Below are 23,468 nucleotides of genomic sequence, written 5' to 3' on the forward strand. Positions count from 1 at the left end.
AAAAAAAATTGTGTAGGGACAATTAAGGGAGAAAATGAACTATGGCATTTTTACTGACACCTGACCTGATGAAATAACACCTTCAGACAATAACAGCTAGTACAGATAAACTGCAGTACAGTTTGCTTTTTGAACCTTCTCCAATGGGCAAATCAATATGGAAGTAATCTTAGTGTCCCAGACTTCTGAAACTTGTTTCTATCTATTGGGACTAGTGCCTATCTTCAAACTGCTACTATTCTACATCTGCTGTTTCTCTGCTAGATCATTTTCAAGAGAATCACAAGTCTCTTTTCCCCTGATGATTAAGATTTCACCACAAGCTGTTTTGCCCTTCCATTTTATACAGGTTTGAAACAAAGTGTTCTACCACAGCAGGTCTAAGTAATCATAAAGGATGTGAATGTTAATTAAACTCAATGGTTCTGAAAAGTAGTATCAATGAATACCAGCATCTGGAGCAGCTTGTAATTACTTAATCTGAAAATGTGAAGCTTGTGGTTTCTGAGAAAATGAATAATATTAGGAACTGGTGTACGGGAATAAACTTATTCCTTATCAAATCTTGATTTCCATTTCCATTTCAATATATCCAAATTTGTTTAAAACAAATGTCCTGCTAATACAAATAATAGACTGACTTAAAGTGCAAACTGTTGTATGAAAGCAGAGGCCACACCTAAGAATTATTCTAGATGTGAGATTAAATCCACTTGATGAACACAGGCAAGTCAAGACTAGATTAACCATTGGTCTGATTGTACATGGAATAGCCTGGCATCTATTGTATTTTTTTTTTTTTAAGCCAGCAAGTTAGGATATGCAAAAAACAAAAACAAAAAAGCTACAAATAAAGCCAACACCTTAAAGATTCATGAGGAACGAAATTAACAATAAAGATAGAAACAGAGTCTTTAACAATCACTCTAAAATCTCATATAAAACTTACAATCCCAAAAGGAACTCTTTGGCAAATAAACATGAGTTACTTCATATATACTGAACAACCAAATTTGTCCTCAATAATATACCAATGTTGTTAATAAACTCAGCTCTCATATAATCACAGAAAAAAATGATGTTCTGCTTTTCAGACCAACTGCCAAACGCAACAACCCAACACAATTATATGGTGATGTCACAAAATAAACAATAAGTAAATTATTTAAAGTTCTTAAAAGTTATACAAATCTGTGCAATTCCCCCCTCAAAACCCCCCAACCAAATTCACCACTTGAGAAATAATGTCCCCATTCACACTTAACATTAAGTCAAACCATGGCTTAGCAATACTGAGCAGATGCGACTGCCTTCAGTCTCAGTTCCTGCAGCTACCATGCTACCTGGGGCTGAGCCATGGATTGCCTATATGTTACAGCTCAACCAAGGTTTACATTTTTGTCTTTCTGAGCCGTAAGCTGTGATACTTTTCTAGAAAAAGAGGTGCCAGAACTCACCAGGAATGCCTCCCTTGCTCTCATATAATGGCAGTGGCACCTACCTGAGAGGTGCCAAAACTGAGTTCCAGTGAGTTCTGGCTGAAAAAAAGCTCTGGCCAAAATAAAGTTTGATTAAAGCTTGTGCTTTATCTGCAGCAAGACAAACCACAAGCCAAGGTTCAAATGTATTGCTAAGCCAAACCATGGCTTAGCCCCCAATAGCACAGCAGCAGTCAGACTTGGGGAGAACCACTGCAGCTAAGATCTTTACATCAGGAACTCACACATTTGCATAAAACCATAGTCTGGCTTTGCAATATATGCAAAATGGATCAATGCACTACCATACCGAGGACAAAACTAACAAGCAAACAGAAAGCTTTTCATTGCTTGTTTGTTTATTAGTGACATTTTAAATGAAAAGTAATTCAAAGCAACTTACAAAAAACAGCACATGCATTTAAACAAGCATAAAACTAAAACACTGAAGGAGGCCATTTCATATCAACAGTTTGCACGGCACACTTTAGAGATAGAAGGGAAAGAAAAGCACCCCAGTTTACTGATTCATCCATTGTACAGTCACGTGAGGTCTTGTCACAAAGACTGCATTTGGTGTTCTTTTTATAGTCTCAAGCTCCAGTTCTGTATCTGGAAGAAGCATCACTCATGCCAAGCATCCATGACTCCATAGCAGTCTCCAATGTGGTGCCTCAAGGGCCTGGAAGAGGTAACTGTACCATTCGGGGACTGGAGGGGGAGAAAAGCTTAGGTCCTATCAAGCTTTCTGAGGTCTGGGGTTCTGAATCTTCAAAGGGAAACAGCCCACTGGGCAGTGGAGGATCAGGACGTAGAAAAACAGTGCAACTACCTGACATTCAGAAGACATCTTAAGGCAGCCCTGTTCCGGGAAGTTTTTAATGTGTGACATTTTAGTGCATTTTTGGTCTCTGTGGCTGGGGAAACCCAGCCAGATGGGCGGGGTACAAATAATAAATTATTATTATTATTAAGGGGAAAGAACTATCCTTAGCAAAGTAGAAAATAGGTGTGCATATGCCCAATGATTATTTTCACTGGCTGAGCCAATGGTGGATTATATAGAACCAATACAAAAATTAAATACTAAAGTTAGACTGGAGCACAAAAGAAAACAATCTGTTGCTTATATGAGGCATGTGACATTAAAACACTGGATTAATAGCATATACCGTTGCCATTTAACACTTCCAACTTTGCGTTTCCAAGCCAACCTGCTATCTGCCATAATGAAGCAGCCCTACTTGGGAAAGGCACACCCTTTTGGTCTCTAAGCACACTAATCAATTGTGGGCTCCCGTGCAGTGAAGTTGTGGGTGGATGAGCAGGCAGCAAATAATGATACAGGGAGGGCCGTGTGGATTAAAATTACTGATTACAGAAGTATAGGTTTAACATAAGCATTAGGCATGGATCCATTACTCAACCAGTCCACTTGCTGGCTGATATGCTGTCAGCCAACAGGTGGGGATTGGTTCACGGTGTGGCCTACTTCTAGTAGACCTGATTTGGCCACTGGCAGGGGATACTATGGCCCGTCAGCCCCTGAGCTGGGCTTCAGGACGAAAAGCACCACCTCCACAATCCCTTCCCTATCTCTCCCAACTAAGGATCCAGCCAAATGTCTCTCCCGCCATCAAAGGTTGTGACGATTCCTATGAGGTAGGCTAAAGCCACAAGCCAAAGCAAATTTGCTTGTGAGCAAAATTTCTCCCCAGCCCTGAAACCAGCAGTCCATAGCAAAGTCATTGGTCAGCAAACCCATTCCTGCAAAGAAGAGGTAAATTAAACAGGGGGTGGGAGGCTGAAAAAAAGCCCAGTGCAACTGGTTAGGCAAGCAAACAAGGCATGCCTTCTATAGGCCAGGAGCAGACCAAGTGGAGCAAAGTCTTCTGTCTGGTCTGCTCCATGGCTCAGCACCCTCAGGACACCCGATTGGCTCCCTGAAGTCCCATTATGCCCCCATTTTCCTACGATGAGCCTGAGACACTGGCCACTCCCCTCCCCATGTCAGGCCACAAATGGCACTCCTCAAGTAAATCAGGAAAGAGGATATTCTTTTCTTACCCAGTGCACTAGCAAAATATTTTGTAATCTGACATGACAATCAGAATGAATGTTTCTATAGGTTTAAGCCTTGGATTTAGCCAAGCTTATTAGTTATGCACATTAAGGGGCCTATGTAAAACACAGGGCTGGATTCAAACTTGCTCTTGTGCAAATGAAAAGGCTCCCTGCTGGAGGAAAGGGCAATGAAGCTATTTCCATGGATTTCTCTATCCCTATGCAACTCACAAAGGGGGGTGGCACTGTGGGTTAAACCACAGAGCCCAGGACTTGCCGATCAGAAGGTCGGCAGTTCGAATCCCCACGACAGGGTGAGCTCCCGTTGCTCGGTCCCTGCTCCTGCCAACCTAGCAGTTCGAAGTTCAAAGTGCAAGTAGATAAATAGGTACCGCTCCTGCGGGAAGGTAAACGGTGTTTCCATGCGCTGCTCTGGTTCGCCAGAAGCAGCTTAGTCATGCTGGCCACATGACCCGGAAGCTGTACGCCGGCTCCCTCAGCCAATAAAGCGAGGTGAACGCCGCAGCCCCAGAGTCGGTCACGAATGGACCTAATGGTCAGGGGTCCCTTTACCTTTACCTTTATGCAACTCACAACTGCCTTTGTGGTTCCAAAGGGTCCCCTCCCCCAAGCAGCCATAAGACATTATCCAGCCCCAAAACATTTTAGTTTAGAAAAAAAACACACAAGAAATGGATGGGACAGGAAAATTATGCATGGTATGAAGAAAGTGAATTAAGTTTTCCACCCTCTCATATACACTATAACCTGGGGTAATCCAAAACTGAACAGTGCGAGATTCAGGACAGATAAAAAGAAGTATAACTTTGTCTAGCTAATAGTTAAGCTACAAAATTTTCTACCACAAGATGTACTGATAGCCACCAATTTGGAAAATATTAAAAAAGGATTAAAAAGTTTCATGGAGCAAAAGGCTGATAATGGCCGCTAGTCATGATAGCTATATATATTGCCTCTATCAGAAGTATGTGCCTCTGAATACCAATTGCTGGCAAACTACTGGAAGAGTGTTATTACGATCATGACTGCTTCTAGGCTTCCCACAGATTGGCCATTCTGAAAACAGAAAGCTGGACTAGGTAGACCCTGGTCTGAGTTCACCACAGCTGTAGTTATGCTCCTAACAAGAGTTTAGCAATGTGTCCACATCCGTGCTAACTATGGTTCAGTTTAAATGGGGCAGCATTTAATTGACTCAAAAACTTCCGCTGGTTCAAAATACAACAGCCAGATTCCTGCCTAGGGTTCCATTTATTGCTCATGTTATCTCTTTATAGCAGCTGTACTGGTTGCCAGTTGGTTTCTAGGCCTAATTCAAGGTGATCACATTCATGTTTAAGTCCCAAATGACTTAGTCCTCAAATATATGAAAGACCATCTTCATTATACACCTTTAGGTGCCAAGCAAAAACGTCCCTCTTTAACCAGGCCTTTGGCTGACTGATATCCAATGGCCTTTTAAAATGTGTTGGGGAGGGGGTGGGTACTGGTTGCTGTTTTTATTATGTATTTTGTGTTTTTATATTGTAATTTTATGTTGTAACCGCCCTGAGACCTATGGGTATAAAGCGGTATACAAATTTAATAAATAATAATATTTATTTATCAGAACCACTCAGGTATTAAAATCAACAGGGTTTTTCCAGAGGTTTGGGATGTGTGTGTTAGGAGAGCGTATTCTCTGTGGCAGCCCTTACATTGTGGAATTCCCTACTGTGAAGGAGGGGTCTGGCACCTTCTTTACAGAGCTTCTATCCTATGTTGAAGGCATACCTCTTTACCCTGGCTTTTTGACACCTGATATACATTTTTAGGAACTACCCTAGTCCTGTGACTCTCTTGTTTTAAACTGTTTTGAATTTTAAATTGTTGTAACCCACTATGGGACCTTATGGTGAAGGGCAGGTAATAAAGTGATTTATGATTAATAATGATGATGATGATGATGTATCCATAAACAGATGCAGACTGTACCCAAAGTTTCCAAGAGTCAATAGACTATTTACACATCAGTAAACCATGAGTTACACTAGCCTAAGTACTAAAATGGGTCTTCTCTGTTGTGGTGCCCTGGATGTGGAATTACCTCTCTATGGATGTGCACCTGTCTCCTTCACTCGTGGTCTTCTGGTCCCAGCTGAAGATCTATGGTTTCCCTTCAAACTTTGGAAGTTGTGCATTAACTGAATTCCAAAAGTGGATGAGTTGCTACTGCTATATTAATTTTTTATTATTGTAATTTGTTTTATATAATGTTTATATATTTTAATATGACTGTATGATGTGTATCTTTTATTTGATTGCTTTCAAACCCACCCTGGGATTCTAGCTAAAGGCAGTCTAAAAATACATAAATAACTACATGTGAGGCATAGTGTAAAAAACACTTGTTAGCTCATTTCTAATCAGTTTTTTGTTTCTTCTAACATAGCTCTAGTTTCTAGTTTCTATCAAATTCACTAGTTATGTACTTCAGATTAGATCTTGTCATTATTCTGTTATTGCTTCTGACTGAAGTGAGAAAAGCTGTAGTTACAGAAATGTACCTTTATTCTTGACACACAAGTAGTATCAAAACATAGACCAATGAAAACATCCTGCCAAAATTCAGAAAAAACTGATTAAATACTAATCAAACTGTCACTCAACAAAAAAGGAGCCCATTATCACAGGTTAAGCAAAAGCTCCAGATTAATGCAATCATTTCAAAAATAATAATCCAAACTTTATTTACATGCCACATTTCTCTAGTTATTTTAATTGTCTTCCAGAAAAACATTTTCCGATAAACAGAAAAATCACAGTATTAACAAGTGGCACTCCCCTCCCCCCCAGTTAAAGAACCCCTTTCTGGGGGGGAAGTGAATTAGATATAGAACATTAATTTGAAACTGAACTTTCTCTACAAAAGAGTTATTTACTAATCTTGAAACAATAAAAGGTTCAGTGATTAGATTTCATTGATGCACAAATCCAAATACTGAAACTTTCTTTCCTCTACCTATAGTTAAGGTAGCCATAAGTCTACAAACTAATTATAGCCTACTGAGTGTTAAAAGTAGCATGAAACCTCAAAACAAAGAAGGCGGAAGTGCTGAAGCAGTATTTACCTGCATTACAAGCTATTCGGCAACTGTATGTGACCAAAATTTATTTACATTTTGAAAACTTTATAAGAACGGCAACAAACAACTAGAAACATAAGCTTCCTGAACTCAGTTTTTACCTTTGTGTTCGGCGGAGTCTGTTTCCACTTCTCAAATGAGGCATTGTAAAACTTGAGAACACAGTCCAAAAATGTGGATCAGACATATCCATATTCCTTCCTTAAACACACAAGTTGTGTTTTTCCCTTTTAAAAAAGGAGGGATATATACAAAAAGGAAAAAAAGGAAAATAATCCCGATTTGATTATCTTCCTCCCCACTGAAAATGTAAACATTAGCTCCACTCAAGGCAACTTTAAAGCACAGCAAAGCAGCTGGATACTATAGGCTTCCTTAGTAGCGAACAACTTTCTGTTCTCAATTAAAAATAAATAAAAAACTTTTCCTTTTCTGTGTAAATGATCTGATGCGTATGCTGCCAAGCTTTAAATAAAAATTACAATAGTTTTAGCCCTCCCATTCTGCTGAAAACCCTGTCCTTGTACGTGTGATTCAGCCAAAGGTACTTTGTCATCTGTTTGGAAGATACCATTCAGGTTCATTCAAAGGGGGGAAGGTTATAATCTTTGTTTTTTTCTGTAGCTTTCTTGGTGGTCATAATTTCAACGTGGAATTTTGTTTTAAGAGTCTCATTAAATAAACAACATAGCCAGTTTTAATTCCTTTAGTATTAATGAAGAATAAATCTCAAAGTTCACACAGTTGTTCCCCCCCCCATGCTGCTTCAGAAATGAGATAATCTTTCAGAGACTTTTCCAAGACTTAAACCTATCACTTTTGATACTATCTTCCTGATTATTGAGAGGCTGTGAACAAAATCAGGGTCTCCTTTACTGCAGAAAAAAGTAAAAAATCTTCCTACTTTAATCTTTCCACTGCAAATACACATTTCTTCCAGAATTCTAGCAGTCACTGATATAAAAAGGAGAGGATTTCAGTAAGAGGTTTGCAAAAAGCTTTCTTTCCCCCCAACCAGAGGGTACTCGAAGCACCGTTCACAGCAGAAAAAAGTAAGTCATTCACCCCAGAAGTGTTATTGTACGGAACATATAATAGGCAAAATAGGTATTCTATTCATACCTAAAACCAGTAAATTTGTATGTTTGTCTTAAAGAAAAGTGACACCAGGGAGTTCCATGTTAAATCTGTAATTGTTAAATAACAGATGTAACTCTACTTGCTCGGCTGGGAACTTATTAATAATTGGCAAAGCTGCAATACCTGTACCATGGGCGAGGTGAACAGACCAAGAGTGGGAGGAGAAGTATCCTGCCACCCATCTCAAAACTCAAACTCATTGCCCATTCATTCCAGCACTGAAAACAAAAAGAAAAGAAAAAAGAAAAGCCAGAATACAGGGTGTGGCAGGAGAAACTATTTAATAACTACAGCTACACCTCATACTTTCTTCCACTTGGAGGCATCTTGAGCACCTACTCATTAGTCCCAATACTAATTCTTGCAGCTTTGCAGTTTTATACCCTTAGCCGCATTTGGATTCATATGCCGGAATCATCTCTCATTCTCACTTTGTTCCTTTAACTTCAGTTCATGCTCTATCACCTTTCTCAAGTTTTCCATTCTTGTGTTACCCTAGTTCTAATGCTGCCCTAGTTTCCTCCTGTACAAAGAAGTACGTCTGGCTATTTTCAAAAGCAGTAAATTGGATACAGTCTTAGCCATGCTTAGAACAGAAATTATTTCTAAGCATGACAAATGCTACAATCCTAACTTCACTTAACTGAGAGTCAGCACTTATCTTCATTGCTATTGGAAATGTAAAGGCATTTTCTCATGGCTACCACACATGATGCAGTAAGAGATGCAAAGCAAATCCTATCTCCCTTGTGAAACTGCATGTAAACAATTTCCTTTTTATTTCAGCTTTGGCTGCTTCACCAGCCCCTTTTGGACAAAGATGACTTGTCCTTCATGCTCTGGTAGATTATGCTCTACATGTGGCTGCCCTTGAAGGCAACTCAGAAACTTCAAAGGATCCAAAATGCAGCAATCAGATTGCTGGATGGGGTTCTGTTTACATCTCAAACTACCCCTGCTCTAAAACAGCTCCAATGTTCATTTCTAGGTGCAATTCAGGATTCTCATGTTAGTATTTAAAGTCCTAAATGACCTGGGCCCAAAATACCTGAAAGGCTGCCTCTTTTCCCACAGACTCTTTCAGATGCTAAGATCAGCAGAGGGGGTCCTCTTGGTTGTTCACTGCCTGCAGAAGTTTGGGGACAGGAGAGGGTGTCCACCCTGTTAGCCCCTAAGTTGTGGAACTCCGGCCCCACAGAGATGCTTCTAGCATCTTCTTTATATGGGTTTTGGGAAATGCTGAAGTTGCACCACTTAACCCTGGCCTTTCAGAAGTATATTTTAAGAACCCACCTTATTTCTAGATTCAGGCAGGTAGCTGTGTTGGTCTGCCGCAGTAGAACTATATTAAAAAAAATTTAAAAAATTGTACAGTAGCACCTTAGAGACCAGCTAAGTTTGTTCCTGGTCTCTAAGGTGCTACTGGACATTATTTTATTTTTATATATTTCAACCTTACTTCTGTAATTGTAAGTTATTTTAAACTGTTTTCAATATTATTGTTTTATTTGCTGCCCTGGGCCCTTAGGGTGAAAGGCAGATAAACAACAACATGCCTAGGTTCAAAACAATGTAAAGCTGACTTCGGTGGGGGGGGCAGGTTGCTCCATCCTTACAGAGCCATTGCTTTAGTAAGCAGCGGCTAAAATTGGCTAAGCATTTGTACAACGCTTTTAAGTATTCAAAGTGTATTCTTTTCCCGACATTTTGCAGATGAGGGAACTGAAGCTGAGAGAGAGTGGCTTGCCTAAGGCTGTTTGGTAAATACATTTCTACAAATTCAAAGTAATATGAGCTTCCTGGAGAATTTTTATTGGACCACAATACCTCAAGGACCATCTCCCCATATGAACTGATCTTTATTACGCATTTTATTTTCTCATTTTGTATTTTTATATTGTGAACCGCCCTGTGATCTTTGGGTGAAGGATAGTATACAAATGTAATAAAATACATACATACATACCACCACCCCTGATATCTAAGACAATTTTAAGATCTGACTAAGCATGTTTGACATATTCAGTAACCACAGTGCTGTTGTGAGGGTTAGCAAAAGCCATGTACTGTGTCAGATTGTCTTCCACCACTTCCTGCTAAACCTTACTGAGATTACAATAAAACCACCTCAAACAAGTGTCGAAAGAGTAGGCAACTGTGCAGGTAACCTGGAGAGAAAGGGCCTCTCATTCCTCCTTCTCCCTAAAAGCTTAACCTTTTAACGGCAGCTTAAAATTTGTCAGAAAGCTATACAACACATTTACAATTACACCTTTACAAACTCTATAGGAAGGAAAGGAAATGGTGCAGTGATGAGGCTCTGAATGTTAAAATGGGGCTGAGCCAAACAAGCTGGAAATCTCCAAAGGGGCAGAATCCTCCCAAGACTCGCTGTAGTTGGTGATACTAGACTCCAAGAGTAAATAAGTACTTCAGATGTAAGGACCAAAATGCTCAGGGTGATCTTGAGATGGGGAATGAAATCAATGAGACATCCAAAAGAGAAAATGCTGAAGTAATAGGTGATTCCAATCACCGCCACACAGAATGGGGAGATTTGTCTTCCAGGCAAGACAAAGAGGTAAAAACTCTAAATGACTATGCCCTGGAACAGCTGGTTGTGAAACTGACCAAAAGGATGGCAACCCTGGACTTAATCTTTCACATACAGAGATACACAATTTCTATATGAAAAATCTTATGAAGTTTACCATTTCATATTTGAATATGTGGCAGGAAATATATAGCAAAACATACCAGAGCTCAAACTAGAGCTTCACTACTGAAGACTACGTATAGCCAACCAACGTTATGATAGGAAAATATGCAGTGGTACCTCGGGCTACATACACTTCAGGTTACATACGCTTCAGGTTACAGACTCCGCTAACCCAGAAATAGTACCTCGGGTTAAGAACTTTGCTTCAGGATGAGAACAGAAATTGTGCCCCGGCGGCGCAGCAGCAGCAGGAGGCCCCATTAGCTAAAGTGGTGCTTCGGGTTAAGAACAGTTTCAGGTTAAGAACGGACCTCCGGAACGAATTAAGTACTTAACCCAAGGTACCGCTGTAATGAAGATAGAATCCTTTCTGTTTTACCCTAATCACAATGATTGACCCTTCACTCCCTCTAGTGGTTACAGTTAATTAACTGCTACCTTTTTCAAGATTTTGTTTTTACCACATTCACTGCATTTCTTCTCTGAAGAGTGAGAGAACTATAATCTGGAGAACATGAATTCCAAGTTATACATCATGTGTGTTCAACCCCTATTTATGCATGAGTTGAACCATTTATATTCAATCCATAACAAACAATTTGGAGTTCAAATCAAACTTCCACTGGTCTACTAGCTTAATAAAAAGCAAATGGGTTAGAAAAATAGAAGATAGTTTTGTGGTAACCTGTTTATCTCTCCTGTCATCTAAAGGATTAAAAGCATTTTACACCTTAACCTAGAAGAATATCAAGGAAACATTGGTTTCATGAGGCTGCATCTATAGACGTTCTTGCCACCAACATCTCAGCTAAAAAGCAAAATAGAGTGAAAATTAAGAAAAAGCACAATAGCAGCTGGAGATATGCTGTTGAACTGTAACAAACCAGGGAAGAAAAAGTGATATTATACATCTTCTGTCCATTCATTATTTTGGTTTCTGTGTGAGCCAAATGGTCCGTAGTTGAATTACCAGTCTATCCTCAGTCTGATGGTACTGATATTAAAAAGCTGAATGCTTTTTAATGTCCAAAATAACAGTCTTCATGCATTATTTGATTGTAAATGAATGGGCTGATCTGGCCAGAATTACCAAGACTTTGGTGGATGATTTGGATTAAGTCTGTCCTCAGCTTCCAGATATTGTATTCTGTTCAGCCCCAGCAAAGAATTGAGAGTAAGGGAAAGAGAATTACTGTGGTCAACAGGAACTTCATCTCGTTCTCAAGGCTATCTGTTTGAGTGTCACTCTTGAGTGTTTATATCGTGTGTTGGGCACTCAGATTAGGGATTCCGCAAGTATAACGCCTATCCAATTGTCTCATCAGTTTCCCTTCCTAAAATGACAGACATGGAATTGGATTTGATGAGGATTCCTAGGATGGCTGTCCTGGGGCATCATCATCCATGTTATGATCACCTAATGTGCGATGGCATAGGACTTCATGACTGCTATGGGCTGCCCAAAGCTCTATCTTGTCCAGTATTTTTTAGATGACTTTCAGTTATTAAAGTCTGAAGTCTTGGTCAAGTGTAACTGACCACTTGTATGCTGCTTACCACACTCTCCTTTTAATATCCAGCAGAGATGGAATGTATACCTAGGTACAGGAGGTGGCGACTTCTTCTTGCAGAGTGGGAATAGCCCGAGCTGCCTTGAAATATGTTGTGGAATGGCCATTCCTGCACAAACCCACCTTTAATCCTAAAGACATAAATTATTAGCTAGTAGCCAACATTTATTTCCTACACAAAGTGTCCCAGTTGGTAGATGTCAGCCAACTCCAACCACTCAAGGACATGAAACCACTGAGTGAGGTCATCCAGAGGTTTGGAATTAAGTGTCATCAATATCCAGATGACACTCAACTCTACCTTTCCTTCTATCTAATGCAAATGAAGCAGTGGGAGTGCTACATCAATGCCTGTCACTTAAAAAGGCAAAATATATTCCTCACATGTGTATAAAACAATTATTGATTAAATATTGATCTTCCTCTTAGGCTTTGGCATTCACAACAGGCCTTTTTCATTTTCCACCCCATCTCCTTATGATCTTTTTGTCCTTCAGCAAGGCAAGGCAAAGGCTTCTTGTTGCTCAGTCTATATAGCAGGGTGTCTGTGTCACAGTTGCTCGAGGGGAGAGGTGAAAATGTTCACCAGAAGAGATGAACCAGTTCAAAAGGACAGCAGAAGATAGATATTTGCTTTAAACTAAACCAAAGGTCACCAGAAGAAGGCAAGTAGCAATTACCAAGCAACAAAGGCCCTCTATAGTCATCTCATGAAGACTGCAGCATAACTAGGTTCAGACATGTACCTTAGATTTGAGCGTTGTATCACAGAATTCTAGATCAGTCTTCACCAACAATAGAGTTTGCTAAGACTGATGGTTCAAAACACATGGAAGACACCAAAGTGGAAGATTGTCTTACATTAAAAATCAATCAATCAAAGCAATTCAATGTAAATGAGAAAATATTTCATGGGAGGTTTTTTCTTCAAATTTTCTTTTCCTTTTTTCAAAAGCAAGAGCATTGTTGCTCTGGACCTGGGATAGTTCAGTTGGTAAAGCATGAGATTCTTAATCTTAGGGTTCTGGGTTCGAACTCAACGTTGGGCTAAAGATCCCTGCATTGCAGGGGATTGGATTAGATGACCCTCAGGGTCCCTTCCAACTCTACAATTCTATGATTCTGTATGTCCCCCTCCCAATATTCACACTCTACATGGCAACTCAGAGTTAGTTAGTTAGTTAGTTAGTTAGTTAGTTAGTTTGATTTATTACGGCCATTGGCCCATATCTAAAACAATACATCAAAATTTATCCATAAACAATACAATTTAAACAGTTCCAAGTTAAAACACCCATATAAAACCAATTTTACTTCAATTAAGTAAACACTATACACAATAAGCTCCCTCTATATAAACCGCAATTCAAATCCCTCAGATTTTGGGGGATATGCGTCTTAGTTCTGGCACTTATTGATGGTTCTTAAGTTTAGCTAAGCTGTCAGAGTCATACAGTGATCCATTTCTCCTCTTTTGAAATAAGACATTAATCAGGTATCTAGCGACTGCAAGGGATCTACTTGTGTCTTCGTCGTTTAATAAGTATATTATTTGGGCTTCCTGAGGTCTGTCAGCAATTCTCGATAAATATGGGGCCAGAAACTTGGACCGTGAAGCCGAATGTAATGGACAACAGAAGATTATATGATATAACGATTCTATAGATCCACTTTTACAGTCACAGAGGAGTGAGATCTGTCCGTTGGAGAGTCTGTTACCCAACACATTTGATGGGAAAACATTGAATCTAGCCTTTATAAAGGCATACCTGTGCATCACCACAGACAAGGTAGTTAAATAAGATGGAAGTTTCATTGGTGGTGTTAACCCAAGGTTTATCGGCGAACAGGTGCCACCACCTGTCGCAATATTAAATTGTAAATCCATCTCCTCTAATTTGTGAGTTATAATTCTCTTGGCAGAAATTAAATCCAATTTTAGTAGTTCAGATGGAGATAGTCCTAAGGACACAAGTTTCCCATGTATTATTTTTGCCCAAGGGCTAGGGAAGTCATCTCTCCAGAGACACTGTATCAAGTGGAGATTTGGAAGTTTATGCCATAATGCCAACCAGTAACAGAGGATGCATTTCCATAATGTGGTTTCTAGAGATGTAACATTTAGTTCGAGTCGTATAGCAGTATGGCAACTCAGATAAAAAAATGTTTGCTTGCTGGAAGTGTTGCTAGTCTGCCATTCAACTAAAGGTTTCAGGGCAGCACAAAGTGGACATTAAAATTAAGACGAAAAATCTGAAACAAAATAAATTGAGCACCATAATTAAATTAATAACAATCTTACATAAAACATGCAGCAGAATGAAGTATCACTGTAAACTCATTGCTCCACAAAGCCTGGGCAAAGGAAAGTGTGCATGTTTACCTGTCATTGGAATGAAGCTGGAAAAAAGTAGGGGTGTGGCATACGTCAGAGGGGAGGCTATTCCAAAGCTGTTGGCTCACTGCAGAGAAAGCCCTCCTTCAGACCCTTGCATTGTGATCATTGATTGGTGAAAGGACCACCAATGGAGCTTCCTCTTTAGGCAGGCTGGTATAAAATGAGGGGTTCTTTCAGATATTTAAGGGGGAAATCATTTGGGAGACATAATAAGCACCTTCAATGACGCCTGACAGACAATGCGACTCTTTTAAAGTTGGTAATGTTCCATTATATTTGCCACAGCAAAAGATGACACGTGGACACATATCATGGAAACACAGCCAATTCCAGCTCTTCTGTGGGCATCCAGATATTTCTGGATGTTTATTTCCCCCTTCATATGCTTATTCTAACACAAGCCAGTAGAACATTAGGGTATCCTGCCTGTCTAGAGTTTGAAGTAAATCAACCTACTTTGATGCAAACGCCAGTCAGGGTACATCCATATGGGTTTTTATTGTGGGAGCAGTGCTCCTCATGCACTCAGGTGCTTTGTAGTGCCCATACAATGTCACCGACATCAAAAGGATAGTTCATAACCACCACCACACGTCCAGTCCAGATTTACACTTTCTGGAGGAAATCCAACAAGTTTTAAAAGCCCTGTTGCCAATGGGCCATTTGAGATATCTCAACGACTCTACTGAGATTGTGTTTTCTTTAATAACTAGCCACAGAACTTAAGATAAGAAGCACTGAATAGAGTCTATATTGCCTGCACAAGAAGATAGAGTCTATATTGCCTGCACAAGAATCAGGACACATTACTAAACTGGAGATTAAACATAGAAAGATGAAGAAGGAAAAGAGCTGGGTAAACTTGTTGCCATGTTTAAACACTGTCCTCTCAGTGGTTTTCATTTCATAAAATCCGGCTAATGAGCAAAGCCACACCACATACACCTCCAAAATAAAATAGACAAGAACCACAGATAGATAGATAGATAGATAGATAGATAGATAGATAGATAGATGATAGATAGATAGATGATAGATAGATCATAGACAGATGAGAATTGCTGTTATATAACCAATAATTCCCTTTCAGCCCTCACCAACTCCAGGCCCTTGAAAAGGAATAGTGCAGCTGCAAAACAAAGATAAAACTTTAAAAGAAACATTAATTCATTCACAGGTATACAAAAGAATAATAAGATACAGCTTACAAGGCAACAACAGGCTTACAAAGACATGTTTTATGCGCTACATTTAATTATTTCCTAATGACAGCTCTATTTAACATTGTAACACTCAGTCACCAACACTTAGATCACATTCATAAGATAGTATTCAACAGACAAATACATGTTAATGATTTGTCAGGTATAACCCAAAAGCTAACAAATAGAGGGAAGCTGAATAAATGCAGGGTCACAGTAAGGAAGAGATTCCCTAAGCATTTCAGTTTGAAAAAGGAAACTTTAATATAGGCCAGCAGAACTTGTGGCCCATCAAGCCCAACACAGGCCACCACAGCTTTCAAAGTCTCCTGTTTTTTTGTTGCATGTCCAGAACTGCACATAGGATGGAAGGATTGTCAGGTACCTAACAGGTGAGCCTTTTTGATGAGCTTCTTGTGTAACAGGTTTTCTTAGTAATGTTTTTAGTAATATTGTCATCCAGGCTAAAGCATCATCTGATAATCTAGATTAATTCAACATGTAGACTAGAAATACACCCATATTTTATTATTCCAAATATTAATACCCCACCTACTACTGATCAATCAAGTTAACATACAATGTATTTTAAATACAATATGATCAGAAAGATGAAGTCACTCAGCCTCATCCAGGCTGTTGCTGCTATCTTCTGCAGCTCCTGCCTCTCAGCAGCAGACACAAGGTAATTGGAGGAAAGGTACAAAGCTGAACACAAACCTACTCCAAGCTGTCAGTACCACCCCTGATAATAGTAGTAGTAGTAATAATAATAATAATAATAATAATAATAATAATAATAATATAGTTGTATACCACCCTATACCAGCAGGTCTCAGGGCAGTTGCAACATAAAATCACAATAAAAACAAAAAATACATAATAAAAACAAAAACAACCCAATAAACCCCCTCCTCATGCATGTTAAAGAGGCCTTGTATTTGCTTGTTGCAGGTAGCTTACATTAAACAAATTGATGGTCTAAGTCCATCACAGTGAAAACCATGCCCCATTTCCAATTAATATGTCAACGGTCATATCCAACGTTTATATATAGGTTAGTAACTAAACAGTCATTATACTTATAAATCTACTTCAATGCCTACATATTTTCACAGTATTGATATAGTTTACACTGTCGTCTACCTTCTAATATTCCTGCAAAGCTTAACGGCCCAAAGGCTGTTAAAAGTACCCAACACAGCCAGAATTCAAACCTATATCATGCTTACGTCCCACATACATATACTAAGAGCTTACTGCAAAAAAATAAGGATATCTGCAAAAAACAAACATGCTCCTGATGAAGCCTACCAGGCAGCAGACTAATATACAGTCTTACCAAATCATATTAAGAAACCACCTGCCAAAGTTCTTTTCTGCACTTCAAAACTACTTACAACATGCATCTGACCTTCATTACCACAATGTGCCAGTACTTTGTTCCCATTCTCCCACTGCCAACATCCTAACCTGCAGCAGCATTCAGGCAAGTTTCCAATGAAGAGTAAAAGACGGGAGGATGGAAGTAATTGATCTCCTTTTCTATTGACTGCTTGGAATTGGTACTTTGTGCCAGCAGAAGCAAGAAGTGTTGGCATAAAGGGGGGGGGGATTACAAGAACAGCATGTGTGTTGATCTGATGACTGCACAAGGGAGAACTCACCCGGGCCAGAACTACTACCAACCCATTTCAGCCTCTTATCATTTCAAAAATGCACTTTCATTAGACAGCAATGTAGAAAAGTGAAGCAGTAGAGCACAGAGGTGGTGCTAGGGAAAGTAGTAGGCAACAGATATGATGGATGACAAGAGGGTAAAGGGAAACTGTTTTCACACAAAACTGAACCAACATTTCAAAGGGGATTTGTCTAGAAACCACCACTCTACCACTCTGCTTCAGTGACAACAGCTGCTATTTTGCATCAGGAGAAATTGTAGTTTGATTTGTGAGTTGGCAATGATTAGCACAGATCAATTAGAAAACTGATCCATTAATTTTGTTCAAAACTCCCTGAATTTACACAATGATCCAAAAGTAGGTCACAATTTACAACAAAGCAGAATTGTATATGCAGCTTGGTTAAATATATAAAACATCTTTTGAATGCATCTGCTTTTAAAAAACTGCTCATCCATTTTTATTTACTATCAAATATAAAAATGTGCATCCATCTCTTAATTCAGCAAACACTATAAATCTATTGATTCAGCAAAGTATTTCTTACCCTGCCAAACTATATGCATATAAAATTCAACTAAAATAAAGGTAGAAAAACGCAGATGAGTTCTGTTGGGTAATTTAAAAAATGTGTGCTCATCTCTTGGTAATTGCAGCACCATAACAATTTAGTGCATCTTGTGGGGATCTGTTCTCCTAGCATTAAGAGCTGGACTACAGAAAGGCTGAACAGTTGAGTCCTAACTCATACCCCCAGAACTTTACTCCAGAGTTCTGGTAGACTCTCACTGTGAAGTGTCTGAGGACAGAAAGGGAAAAAAATCTTTACCCACATAAGTCCTACAATATAGGTTCCGTTCATAGCAGTTTCCAGTTCAGGACACTCCAGACCTTGTGTGATTCTTTATAATTTAAAGTTCATGAACCAACCAGCAGCTGAGACAACCATCCATTCAGTCCAAGGTGGGAATGCAACAGTTTGGTGGACAATGATAATAACTGCTCCATATACTATACACTTGGTTTTTAAGATATTGCTTGAGATTCAGATCAATTCACCACTATTATCACAGCCCACAAAGCACCCAACAAGGACAGTCCTGAAAGATAATTCAGTAACTTTGGTTTTTTCTCATTGTCTTCTTCTTTAATATTAACCCTGTGCTCAGTTAATATTGTTGTTTATTAAGTATTTGTTCAATCATTGTGTTGTGTTGTGTTGTGTTGTATTAAACTTAGAGCTGAACCAATACTCCCATCACCCCATATTATAGGCCATGCTGGATGGGATTGGTAGAAGTAGGAGTCCAACAACATCTGGAAGACCACAGTTTAGTGACTCTCGTTGCAGAGAGTGGGAGGCACAGATATAAGAACTACTGCACAACCTGTGCAAAGCAAATACATTAAGTCTATCTAATTTTGAAAAATTATTCCAAAACATCACAGACAAATACAACATTTCAGAATACAAAAATATTCTGAACAGAGCTATGAAGTACTAAACTTTTGAGCTGGCAATCGTAATCATGATTGACCAGAAGATTAGCTGAATTTTAGGCAACCCACAAGTGGTCAAATAATTTCTGGAAAAAAGGTTGAACTAACTGATAAATTCAGATGGTGTGCATTTGACAGTATTCTGAACAGCAGAGTACGGTAAATGCAAAGCTACCAGGTACTGAAACAAGACATGGCAAGCCTTCAGTTTGTATGTTGCTCATTTTGCAATGGGATTGAAAATTTTGCTTCTGTTCAAGACTATCTGCATCTTGCTGTTTTGTCTGAATATGACAAACTCTGGTTAATTTTAAGAGTTTGTTTAAAACAAATCAACTTCAAACCATGGATTATGAAAATGGAAGATCTCCTCTGGTGCTGGAGGAGAGGAAGAAAGAAATGTGTGAACCCAAGGCATTTAACTACAGATCATTCCTGAAAAGATAAATCACATTTTATCATGATGGCCAAACTGGTGCGTTAGTAAGGCTATTCACAAACCTTGAATCTTCAGAAATCCAAAGACTGCTACCACCTCTAACTCTACCAGTATTATCTTACCACACATGCAAATTAATTTACTTTGGGGAAACATTTTTAAAGCTACCAATATTTGCTTGACTATGCATGCATGCATACATACATACATACATACATACATACAGGCTTCAATTATCTACTCCCCCTCTTCAATGTGGAAGGCAGAGAACTGCAACAATGGAAGTTTAGTTGCTTACCTCCAAAAATGAAAAGCGTACAGAGGACTGCATGGACTGCAAGGGCTTGTTGGGGTTGGGCTCAGGCTTCTTGGGGTGAGACTGAAAGTTAAAATAATGTCATCTCTAGTAAACAGAAGTTGAGTAAAAATCCTATAGTATGACTGAATTAAGGGAGTATGGCCTCAAGCACAATCAGTAGACAGGAAACTGGTTTTCTCTACATTGAGGAAAGCCAAACAAAAAAAATTATGTCAAAAGACCCCTAAATTTTCTGTATCTTCCTAATTAAATGGGGGGTGGGATTAACCATGCAAATGTTTTCATTATAAGAAAGTGTTCAAACACACGGAGCATTTTTTTTAAAAAAAAAACAAATCTTGTTATAAAAATTGCTTGTAAAAATGAAATTAGCACAAATTTGAGTACACAAATTGATGCACAAAAGAAAGATTCTGCTAACTTTCAGGAGAACTGATTGCCCTCAATTCTGAATTGCCATGCACTGAGGGGGAAATCAATTAACAATGATCATGCCTCAGATGAACCTCATTGGCTACAATATTGCACTGTGCAAACGCTGAATGAAAACTGGCTGAAAGAAGTATTGAAAACTTATTTCAGTACTTTAAATGCGACACTAACACATACACATAAGAAAAATTACAAAAGAAAAAATGCAACAGGCCTAAAGGAAAATACAAGTAAAATAAATAATAATGAAAATATTACTATTCATTTTTAGTTTTGAGAATGCCATTTGTGAAAATATGGTACAGTCACTGACAACAGCAGTGTCTAAACATTGAATTATGAATACCTGATATCTTTAAAACTTGTTCCAGAAAGACATCTGTAAAAATTTAACTTGACTGTGCTCGCATCTAATGCAAACATCAAATCTGTATTATTGTGCCTACGGTAATTCCAGCCTATGTTTATTTGTGTCAATAAACCTGGCACAAATTGTTTGTGGTAAGAATTTTCTTAAAATACTACTAATATAACTCCACCAGTCATAACACCAACAATAATGGCAACAGGCCAACTACCAATATTAAAACTCCATGTCATCCAAATTATTCTGAACAATGGCAAATATCATAGTTAACTGGGCAGAACTGAGGTACACAGGCCAGAGACAGTATGGAAACAGAAGATATAACTATGCCTACTGGAGTCCATGGCTCCCTTCAGGAATACTGCTATTTTGATTATTAATAAAATGTTTGCAAAATGGAGTTAAAGGCTATCATTTTTTCAAACTCTCTATATCAAAGGAAAACATCCTGCCCAAACTTTGAATACCCGATTCTTAAGATGATGCCCATTAATGCACCAATTTTAGTGGAAAATAAAAATAAAATTAGTAACAAAAAAATACAAAGTTTGCCAGCTGTCATTGTGTCTAAAAATTGACCAAAATAATAGTTAAGAGTTAGAATTTTATCAAGTTGCCAATGCAACGTAATGGATCATTTTTACCTTAGAAACTTTGTAAATGAAATATGTCAAACATTAAGTCAGACATAAAAGCTATACAACAGAAAATAATAAAATGTTGAGACTAAAAACAATCACATCCCAATACTTTACAAAATCAAGAATTTCTTACTATTATTTATTACTTTTATATATGGTAAAGTTACAATCAAGCAAAACTCCAAGTATAAACACTGGACTCCATCTTTTTAAAGGAAGGTATGCTCAAATAAAATAAACAATAAGCAAACCATTATCACTGCGTTTATGTAATTCTTTCAGGATACTATCTACACATCACATACAATAAATGAAACACTGACAGAAACTACTACCTTTATTAATGTCAGTGTTTCTGTAATCTAGTTATCAAAGGTGGTCAAAGATACCAGAATACCATTTTTACTAACAGAATTAATATTTTGTATCAGTTACAACTCACTAGAAGTGACACTACATGCATAAATGCAAACGTATATCAAATAACATACCTATTTTGTAGATGGGTAAAATGGTTCACTGCTAAGTAACCTGACCTTACAGATGACCTATTCTCTTTAGGAAAGCAGAACAACTGGCACATTAAATCTATTCAATACCTACAAAAATAACATCTTGAGAGAATACTGCATGTGTGTGTGTGTGCTGATACACATCTATATCTATGCAGCAAATTGTGGTGGGACACAAAAATAAACACATTTTGCACTGGCTGATTAATTCAGAATCAATGGACTGGCACTTTAAAAATCAGACATTATGGTCAACATGTTCACTGTAAATCAAATACGTATGTTTTTATGCAGCTGTTTTCTAAATGCAAACTGGAATCATTCAAATGAGTCCATCAGTCCTAAAACATCACTAAGTAAACAAAGCCCTTACCTACACAAACACATTTAATGCAAAGACTAGAATACCAAGCAGAAATGTCAGAATGCAATACAGTTCACCAGTACTCTACACAGTAAAACATGGATCATATGCAATGAATTTTCACAAATAGCATTCCTCTTATGCCCTAATCTCTTGCAGAGCTCTCTATTATTCAGCAGAGAAAGAGGCCTTTCAAAAAGGCAGCACTGGGATAAACAAACAGAAACAGAAAGGGTGTGAGAGAGAAACGAACACCGTGGCCTACCGAAGCATTATTTCACAGTATGCTTTTAGGATGCTCACATACATGCATTCAGTGATTTTAAGTATGCAGTATATTTTAATCTGAAATATACTGCAATATCCTTGCTTTAGGCTCACACATTTGCAAACAGCAACTGAAATGCATTCTGAAAATGTTCCTGCGACCTAAAGCTGCAGTGCTCTGAGCCTGTCAGCACAAACGCATGTTAAATAACTACAGCTCACACAAAAGCTAGTGCCATGCAGAAAGCATTAAAATATTAAAAGGCAGACAATACTTACTCCAAGGTCAGCCCTGGAATTTGCAGCCTTTCGCGTTGGGCTTTCATGGCTGTTACGTTACCACATTCTACTGTAACCATGACACACATTCAGTGGCAGCATCCTGGTGATGACAGAGAGCCCAAATGAGCCACTATAAAGGAATGGACTAACAATCTCTTGGGGGAGGGAGCACTGCAAGTTTGGGTCCTTCCACTTCTAGCTGTCACGAAGAAATGTCAGCAGCTTTCTTCCAGGTTAACCGCAAGCGTACTGCACTGATTTTGCTAGCAGAAAGAAGGCTTCAGGACTGTATCTCAATCGACTCATGTCTAATATTCTAAGAAGCAGTTTCCTTCCTAAAATGCAGACTTTTCTCTTCAGAGGAATGAAAATCTGCCCGCCCCTTGCCACAGAGACTGTCAGATTTCGGAACAGAGCAAAAAATTAAGAAGTGCAACAAAATATGCTTAAAATGCTATTCTTCAACACACATCCAAGATACAACAAGCTTTATGACCCTATCAAAAATTATTTATCCATCTTGTTTAGGTTGTCCCATTATTGTTTTACACATGAGCAAAATTCTGTTTCTGCATAAAATCACAGGAAGTTAAGTTCCTTCCCTTTGCGTCCAGAAAATTATTCCAAGCTTAGGAAGGAACACATGACACTGAAGCACAGCTGTTCCTTAATTCATGATCGAAAGTTAATCATCTTATTTGAAGGAGCTTGTACTTGTGCTAAAAAAAGAAAATGTTAAAAATATTTTATTAAAGCACAATATGAACAAGAAAGGGAATCCGAAAGAAAACCCATTAATCTCATAGGGTAATTATATGGCATGCACACAGCAGTGATTCTCAGCTTGTTATTTTTTTTTTTAGGTTTCCTGGATATTTTTAAACCTTAAAAATATCAACCAGAGAAATAGTGAGAATGCTGCTCTTTTGCAACCATGGGCGTACC

The 23,468-nt window shown here is 38.5% G+C and overlaps 1 protein-coding gene across 10 annotated transcripts in view; it reads right to left on the reverse strand.

Annotated features, from left to right (window-relative positions):
• The window catches only part of MAST4 (microtubule associated serine/threonine kinase family member 4), a gene marked incomplete at its 5' end in the record, with an annotated part of 210,082 nt that overhangs the window by 88,762 nt on the left and 97,852 nt on the right, over positions 1 to 23,468 (reverse strand). Inside the window, 2 exons of one of the 10 annotated variants that reach the window (XM_081880682.1) lie at positions 19,638 to 19,718; positions 22,521 to 22,588. The exons of 6 other annotated variants lie outside the window; for them this stretch is intronic. In XM_081880682.1, the coding sequence (XP_081736808.1) occupies positions 19,638 to 19,718; positions 22,521 to 22,567 (128 nt within the window). Of the gene's footprint in view, positions 1 to 6,789; positions 7,211 to 19,637; positions 19,719 to 22,520; positions 22,589 to 23,468 lie in introns of those variants that run through there. 3 more of the 10 variants (XM_081880689.1, XM_081880687.1, XM_081880688.1) reach the window with 3 other exon arrangements.

The sequence above is a fragment of the Podarcis erhardii genome (assembly GCF_964252035.2).
Source record: "Podarcis erhardii genome assembly, chromosome: 11".
Taxonomy (NCBI): domain Eukaryota; kingdom Metazoa; phylum Chordata; class Lepidosauria; order Squamata; family Lacertidae; genus Podarcis; species Podarcis erhardii.